Source organism: Amblyomma mixtum, chromosome 5 (assembly GCF_055824585.1).
Source record: "Amblyomma mixtum isolate Tamu chromosome 5, ASM5582458v1, whole genome shotgun sequence".
Taxonomy (NCBI): Eukaryota; Metazoa; Arthropoda; class Arachnida; order Ixodida; family Ixodidae; genus Amblyomma; species Amblyomma mixtum.
In genome coordinates, this window is record NC_143016.1 from 90522360 (window position 1) to 90531237 (window position 8878).

An 8878-nucleotide genomic window follows, 5' to 3' on the forward strand; every position below is an offset into this window, starting at 1 on the left:
TCTTTCCACTGTAACTAACCTCCGGGTGGTTCCAGTGGTAACAACCCATCAGTTACAAATTCCTCCACTCGCGTCATACACTTCTCCTTCTACGGTAATGACCCTCCAGTGAACCCTATGGCAACGCACCCACTGGTTGCGCCGATGAGTACAATACACTGCTATATACTGCTACTACTACGACAACGCAAAACTGGCGAACGGGCGGTTAGCAGCTGTTGCTGTAAAAATGTTGCGGTTATGGGGGAGAAGCATTAATTAATCTCGTTTCTCTTCCTGCATATGAAATTGATCATCTGGGTGTGTTCTCTGCACGGAAACTATTGCTTGCAGTACCTGTGCATTTCCTGTATCCGGCGATGGACACCCCTTGCTTAAGCACTCGTATGTACGCGAACAACAACGGCCTGCAAAGAGACCACAGCAGCGCCGTACTTGACTTCTGCCAACCAGCGTTCTTCGCTGAGCCGAACGCCACTATGCAGTTCCTCGACGTTGGATGCGGAACCGGAGACTTCACGCGCGACTGCCTTCTTCCACGATGCCTTCCGTGCCGAAGGATTGTCGCCATCGACTGTTCCAAGGAAATGATACAGTTTGCGAAGCAACGCTTCGCTCACAAGAAGGTCGAACACTATGTGCTCGACATTGGCAGTGACGTCAGCGATTTCATCCGTGACTACGGTCAGTTCGACCGAGTTTACTCTTTTTACTGCCTTCAGTGGCTGAAGGATCAAGGCGCTGCGCTGAAAAATATCGCCAGTCTTCTCACTTCAGACGGAGAATGCCTTCTGGTAATTCCGGCAACGCAGCAACCTGCCGCAGTTTGGAGTCTTCTTGCTAGCATGGACCGATGGGCCAAGTATTCGAAGGTAATATGGTGATCCTTTGTTTTGCACGTTGATATAATTAAGCGGCTGTTTTTCTGCGTCAATCTCCGTCGGTTGGCACACTGCACGGCTAGGACACGTACGACGTCGCGTTAAGACTGCATCCGCATGAATCTCTTGTGATAGGGTTAAAGAGGTGAGAATATATACAATGATTTTATTCAACAACAGTGACATCAGAGCCGCACGTCACCCTCGGACAGGTTTTGCTGTGTAAACGAACAAACAATTATTTCAGCAGAGCACCTCATAACATTCGTTGTTCACATAATTATACACAGACGAATGTCCATGCCACGTATCCTGCTGTTCTTTTTTGAAACGGAGTTGCTCAGTTAACCTACCGGTATGCGGAAAAAACGGCGAACTGGCGGTAGATGCCCTTGTTGCGCATCAAAGTTGTTCGCTTATAACACTGACTGCTTTACAATAGTGATGACATCTTCCATCACTTTAATACGAGCGAAGTGTTCGGATTAATTTAGCAACATCCCAAGCCGGCGGCAGCTTGACTTGTTCGTAGATGCTGTCCTTGTTCTTGAGATGGGCACATCTACAGAGGTAAGACCGTAGAACATAGTCTTGCGCGCAGTGTCTACATGGTATGCGCAACCGACGAAAAAGCCGAGCTATGTTCAGAAGGGAGTCCGTAATCGACAACAAGAGCTTAACTATAAAAAAAATCTGGAGGGGACACTTAAGCTTCGCCTTAAAGACACGACGCGATAGTTTTAATGAGTTCATGTTTATATGCCTCGACATTAGATTCATATTTCACTGGAGATCTTCATACCACTCCTGGCGGAGTGGTGTAACGGGTAAGGGATGCACCACTGCGATGCGATGGCAGGTGCGGCCACCGGTAGGGCTTGTGAGATCCCGGCTGGTCGGGAAGAGCAACCTGCTCACGACCAATCATTAATTTAACTGCCATTTGCCACAGCGGTCAGTTTGCTCACAATATGGTAGGCAAACTGTGATGACACTGCAAGGTCACGTGGTCAGAATGCCCATGTAGGTTTTCCGGAGCGACCGGTTGGTCCGGGCGCTCCAGCTACGGGGCTTCAAACGGTCGCCAACACCGACGCCGGACAGTTTCTTTCCGACATGGGGGTACTAGACACTTTCGTTTTAAAATCCTTGAGATGACTAGGACACAGCTAACCTCACGATTTTTATCTTTGATGTGCATCGATACGGGCGCTTAAATGTCCCTTGCCATAAGCTCATGACTGAGTGAGCTTAATGCCGCGGATTAAATGACAACACTGTGAAGCAGTGACTTCTACGCACTGCATCCGTAGGTGCTCACTTTGATTAAGTTATCTGAGAACACCTGGTTTCCCTGCTTTGTTCGCAGCGCTACTAACGCGGCCCTCAATGATGGAGTGCTTTGGCACTGATTGACTGTGTACGTTGTTTGCAGACGTTACTGGCGTTCGCTCCGGACAACCACTACATGACAGACAAGAGAGAGCAAATCCGTTGCATGTCTTCGCTGCTCAACAAAGCCGACCTCACGCCCACTGTCTTCACACTTGCTAGGTTGGCGGCCTTCGACGGCTTAACCGAAGATGAATTAGTCGGTAAGTGCGCAAGTTGGGAAAGAAAATGAAGTAATGCACAAACCAAGGTAAACGACAAAAACAATAAAAACAATGGTAGCCAACATCGCAGTGGACGGGCCTAACTCCACGAAAATATTTGCCTCACAAAAGGGAACGCGCCATAGCTCTTCATTCAATGTTCAATAGAGAAACAAAGACTCTTTGCCCTCACTAAGAACAAGTTGGAGAGGCAGCTATAGAGTCCATTCCTCCTCTTTCCACGGATCATATGGCTACAGACTGCTGACTCTCGTAAGCGTCTCCTCCCCCAACATGTAGTCCTGAAACACGGTTTCACATAAACTATGTTTACGATATCCGGAACATTTTTGCTCATAAAACTACCAAAATTTAACTTAGACGTTGTTACACATTCTTTGTGGAACAAATTACGTGGAACATTTTTTTAAAGTTTCCATGTAAGTACCAGTTACTAGACGGAACGCTTGTGCAACCCGATTAGCAGTAACCTAATCACGTTATTGCGGCAGGAGGTGAATGCAAACGGTAGTTTTTGTTTTCTGCACACTAAACCAGCAACGGGCAACGCCATAAATGCCCCTTTACATCGCGTCCTTGACGTCAATTACGGTAGCCCTAGCGACTCTCGGTGACAGGCGCGACGCGCGGGTAGTTCGAATATCAATGGGAGCTGCGAGTTCGCGCAAAATAACTGATTATGTTCTTAGTTCAAGTATAAATCGAAAATGCCTTGTAGCTATTATACCCCCCCCCCCCCCCCAAAAAAAAAAAACGCATAGAAAATTGGAAAAACATGCGCCTCCCGTTCATACTTATAGAGTAATCAGTGTTTTAATCCTAACGCCGTGTCCCCTTTCACATTGGAGCGACTTGTACGGTCACCGTCACCAGCCGTTCTATTGGGCAATGCAGTAATGTGGAAAGATCGCCTCCTGCATGACCAGGCCTCGCTCACAATCAAGATCAACCAGCGAGCGCTGTGAGAATTGAAACAAAACTATTTATTTACAAGCGGGAAAATGATGGAATGCTAGACGTGTGGAGATTTTGAAGTGTGAACCAAAATTGGGGCAATGACAGTGGTTTTTAGTGAGCGGCACTAGACTGCTTTCTAAGGGTGGGGTGGGGTCTTGCAGAATCGATTCATGCGTCAAGACGACCCAGCTACGAAAGCATATCAGCGCCGCAGTGTTCACTAAAGCTTAGCATATTAATACCATGGGCTGGAAGTTGGCTGGCGCAACGCAGGAATCACATATACGGTCCACTGTCATTTATGCACTAACCCGAACACAGGCGTGAATGCCGTCCCGGTACCTATTCGACGAAGTAAGAACGTTGTGAAAGCATGTGGATATTGTTGTAGATGATGAAAATATCAGGCCTGTAGAGTCCGCTCAGGCCAGACTCCCGGTTTATCATTACCGACTCCTGGGAAGCCTGTTGAAATCTACAACAAGGACACATATCTGAACGACCCGCCAAAATCTTACATAGATGCGAGTACCGGGATCGCCTGAACACGCGTGTCGTCATCTGGACCCCACCATATGCGGGACTACGGAGAAACAAGGCTGCGGATACCTCAGCCACGCGTTCAGCCACCGGGCATCGCCTCGACATTCGCCGCCGAAGGTATCAGAACCTAATCAGTCTATCACCTACAAACAAATTATTCAGTTTTATCAAAAACAGCATAGCCGCTTTCATCCCCCTGCGAAAGGGCTAACCAAAAGCGAGGAGCGTTGGCTCCTTCGCTTATGTACCAACATGGTACTATGCGCGGCAGTGCTGCAATATTTTAATCCGGCTTTTAACGGCGAGTGAACGCATTGTGGGTAAGCGTTCTCGGCCGTGTACCACATGGTGTGGTCATGCCCCTCTAACCCCGTTTGCCCCCCTTTCACCTCGTCTACCCAAGAGAGCTGGGAGGCTGCCCTCCTCGGTTCCTCTACGTTAGAGAGTCAAAGAGCCCTAGTCGCTAGGGGCCGAGCTGCGGCTGAAGCCGCAGGGGTCCCGGGCTAGGGACCTCTCCTAGAGTTTGTAAGGGCTGGCCCGTACAAATTATAGGATAGGTCCCTTGAAGGGGGCCTAGAGGAGGGCTGGCCCTCAAGGACCAGCCCCCCTCTCTCGTGTAAATAGCCTAAATAAATGTTTTCCACCACCACCACCGCTCATCAGCGATAGGAAATTGCTGGTGTCAAAACTTGCAGTCAGTGGCGTTCTTTAGGATGGACAAGAAAGAAATCATGGGTTTGGGTGCAGACTCCACGAAATGTCGCGTTAATCGGTGTCGTCGAACCCTATGTGCCGGATTGTCACCGTTTGGCAAGTCGCCGCAATCACTTTCAGACGATTTGTGAGTGCCTGTCTTTCGACAGGCAGTTTTAGGTTCACGTTAGCAGAGCCAGTACTATGCATCTGGCACTGACGCTGTCCTACATATTGTGAAGCTTATGCTTTAATGCGCTGCGAAAAACGGAATAAATACGTCTAATCACATTGCAAAACCAGTGCCGTCACGCTTTGTTCAGGAAATAATGCCTTGCTAAGAGGGACGGAACTGACGAAAAAGATAAGCAAACCTGTATGCTTCTTGTCATGTGCAATGTTCAGATCATATATGGATTAATTCATGTTTGGCAAATTAAGAGAACCTATAGTCACTGTAGTTAGCACGTGGTGGCTTCTGCCGGTACTTTCCATCTGATGACTACCGGTGGCATACAAAACATTCAACCACTGTCCGGCAAGCAATGGTTTGTGTAATTTTTAACGCGCGAGTGTTAAGGCTGAATTTAGTGGAAAGCTCGGCGTCGCACCGGCGACGTTTTGTCCGGAAACCCATGCCATGCGTGGATGCCTGGAATAAAAATAACTGAAAAGAAGATTTCCGATGCGGAATAAAGACTGGCGCATGTCTCAAACGTATTGAATTTATAAAGAGATTGAGTTTACGCAATTTCCATAATTTTTTGTCGGGATTCGAACGCAGCTTTGAGGCACCATCCAGGCAAGCTACAGACCAGAGCACGTAGGCACGTTGGCTTCTCGGCAGTACAAGAGGGTGGGAAGCTGGAGATGACGTGCGCGTGGTGTTTGCCTAATTTGAAGCTTAGTAATATGGCAGTTAATGGACTTAACTTGAGACGTGCTATTTAGTGAGGCATTAATTTCAGTAACATCATGAGCGTAGACAGCAGTGTGGAAAAGTTGAAAGACAATAATGTGAAAACTGCGTATTGATAATTGTGATAAATGTGAACAATGAACAGTGACTACGTCTGAAGAGAAACCGCTGAAGGGGGCATTTAACGCAGTTGCGTCATACCCTTGAAGGCGGAGCTTAAGTGTCCCACTAACTCTTCTTTATGTGAACCTAAATGAATTTGCAGGAGCGCACATGAGCCTTCTTCCAATCAACCACATGGTTTCGGAGAATGAGAGAGCCCAGCTTTTGTCTGACGTTACGGCGCTGGTCCGACGGATTCATGGCCCCGAGACTGACCCGTCCATTTTCAAGATTTACGTCATCATGGCGTCTAAGCGGAAGAACTAGCCGCGTTTCCTGATTCAGAACAACAGTGTGAATTTGTACCCGGCTTTGTCTACCGTTAACGGTGTAGACGTCGGAACAGCAGTGTTTGATTTCGTGCTGACAATAAATGAAGTATTCACTAAAAGATACAAACGTTTCATTTATGTAGTTTTCGCATTACGATAACCCGTTTGAAAATCATGGCGTATAGCGCATCCGGCTCTATTTCACACTTTCCACTCGCCTGTCTGTCTGACTTATTCCACCGAGAGCGAGGGCATGGGGCAGTGAAGAGCCAAATGAACCACAATGATATTGTCACCTTACCCCTCCCTCCACAGATAACGAAGCACACCATCCACATACACGCATGCCCTAATGAAGCCCGCAATTACTGTGAGAGTCATGCACAAATCTATTCGCGCTTTCAATGTGCCAGTTAGTCAGCAGTGGTCTGCGATGTGTCATGACGAACCGCGCTGAGTATTTATATAGACCCTTCTAGTCAAGCAAATCACGTTTTTTGAAATATAGGGCAGGTTCCTTATAAGCACGGTAGTCTGCAAGGTTGCACTACAGTGTGGAAACTTCCTGTTCCCCACGCTCTCTCTGCATTGCTGCTACCCAAAAACTCATGGAATGATGCTTATCCGCCCTTCTTTAACTTTAGCATGGAAACATCCATGCAGCAGCGCTCAAGCACTAAAACTGTGACAGTAATCTGATAACACTGGCGAACCACTGAGGCAGCGCGGCAAACGACGGTGTTCCGCGCGCTGTGATCCCCTCCTAGATTGGTTAACGCCACCGCCGAACGGCGGCGTCGGTTTCGTGAAAATCACCAATAGATCTGATCCGGAGAGCACTGTGCTGCCAATTTTTCAATGGCGGGTGCTGGAGAAGATTGAAAGCCCAGTAGGGAAAGAGCAAGAGATGCCAGAAAAAAAAACAAAAAAAAAACAAGATGCATGCGTTAAGACACGAGGAGAGCAATGTCCTTAGCAATACAGATAAGATAGTTAAAGTAGCCGGAGCTGTACACAAATCTAGACAGTATCCGATGTAATCAGGACGTTAATGAGACAGGCAGTAGCGCATAGCAATGGAAAAACCCGCCAGGAACAAAAATCTCTGCCTCTCCCGTAACCGAGAGTAGAGTAAGCATGAAAGGTTTGCGGGCATAACACATTGGTTGTAGATGGTACTAGTCAAAATCTTGAAATTGGTCTAGTGTTCACAGCAGACCACACTCTTCTTGTTGCGTCGAAGCGATCGCCTGCAGTAGTGCGGGCTTAGGTAGGCAGCCGCGAACCGTGGCGGCTGCCTACCTAAGCCCGCACTATTAGAGGCGCGAACCGTGGCGGCTTTGTTGCTTTCAGGAGTGGCCGCACAATCATGGTGTTGTCGGCCGGGGGGAGCAGTCTTCTGCTGTGGCGTATCACTCGCAAAGCGATCGCTTTCCGCAAGACGCTTCCTACCTCTCCTTTCATCAGGCTCCATTGCTCGGCTTAAACAGCTGTGACGGTGGCGGCATTGAAATGCAGGACGATACAGAAGCGTACGCGGACACGACGAGACGCAGGCCTGACAGGAATGTATATGCAACGCGTTCGAATACTCCGCGAGCGTGTATGCATCTCCCTGGCAAAAGGGGAAATGTCATGAGCTGAAAGCCCAGCGGCCGGTCTTTCACATGCGTGAGTGTGGGACCGCAGCGCCATCCTTGGGGACGGCGCGGAAGCGCGGCCCTCTTGGAGAGTCTCGTTAAATCTTGTACGATGCTTGGATGCTCTCGTTTCCGTCCCCGGATGAGTGTAATTCAGTGCCCGGATGTTGGCTCTCGGTCTCGGCGTGACGTCACCGCACGGCCGACAACGGGAGCTAAAAGCATTTCATGCTTAATATCGGTGATAAGAGCTGCCCACGCGATTGGAGATGGTGCCCCACTTAGTGTGGCCTATAGTACCAGGGATTTCGCTATAATCTCGAGACGAAGCCGCTTTGCCTTAGACCGGAGCTGCTGACCGGCTGGTTATCGCGTCAGGGCACGTTTGGCTCGTTTCCTACTTTTCCATAGGCGAAGGATAGAGGCGTCGGAGTAACCTGATCTCGAGCCGATCTCTGGTCGTAGAACCAGAGATGTTCCGAGGTTTTCGGATGCTTTTCTCGTGGTTCTAGGACTGTGCTGTATTTAGTTTGCCAACAGTGGGAGATAAAACGATTTCGTGTTTAAAAGATAAAAACAAATCAGACACACCGCCCTCTAAGGGCTTAACCCATAGTAAAATGGCGTACAACCTCCAGCAGCAGTCGAGGGAGCGATAAAATTCTTGGTAAGCTTCAAGTCTGCAGACGGTAAGGCCATGATTCTAGCGAAGCCGTATGCGAAACTGCACCGCTCGAGCAACGTTATCCTCAAGCCGTTAAAATTTCCTCTTAGCAGAAACAGAACTCTCGTGCATCATGTGCTCGCCTGTTCAAGCTTGTGAGTAATAGAAGCAGCATTCGTTCGGGCATAGCTTCCCTGCGTTTCCCCCTTTTTCGTTATTGAGGCAGTTTGGTTTCAGGGTACGTTTCTCGGGATATAGTAACGATGTTGTGTTTGTTTTTTCTTTTAGAAGAGAGACGGCCTCGCTGCTCCGTTCGCAGCGCACCCAGCGGAGCAATAGCGGCAGACGTTGTGTATGGTTCTAGCTGCTTCGATAGCTTCTCCGATAAATCTTCCTTGTCACTGTTGTGGACCATCACAACAACATGCCTTCTTGCTTGTTTTCGACTACATGAGCGCCCAATGAACGCTGTCTACGCGCGCTTCAGTGAGTTATAATTATCTGACGTTTAAAGACAAGAAGACAAACTTT

General features: G+C 48.5%; 1 protein-coding gene across 1 annotated transcript; it reads left to right on the forward strand.

The window, feature by feature from the left end:
* The first annotated feature begins 386 nt into the window (after positions 1-386).
* On the forward strand, positions 387-6038 carry LOC149342994 (juvenile hormone acid O-methyltransferase-like). Its single transcript, XM_089542272.1, has 3 exons — positions 387-872; positions 2317-2476; positions 5875-6038. The coding sequence occupies exons 1-3, from the start codon at positions 387-389 to the stop codon at positions 6036-6038; spliced, it is 810 nt and encodes a 269-aa protein (XP_089398398.1).
* The last annotated feature ends 2840 nt before the right edge of the window (positions 6039-8878 follow it).

Excerpts from the sequence above, each read along its gene's own strand:
- LOC149342994 (XM_089542272.1), top strand. The coding sequence starts at position 387 with ATGTACGCGAACAACAACGGCCTGCAAAGAGACCACAGCAGCGCCGTA. Across the intron at positions 873-2,316 it reads GATGGGCCAAGTATTCGAAG|ACGTTACTGGCGTTCGCTCC; the intron begins GTAATATGGTGA and ends CGTTGTTTGCAG. Across the intron at positions 2,477-5,874 it reads AACCGAAGATGAATTAGTCG|GAGCGCACATGAGCCTTCTT; the intron begins GTAAGTGCGCAA and ends ATGAATTTGCAG.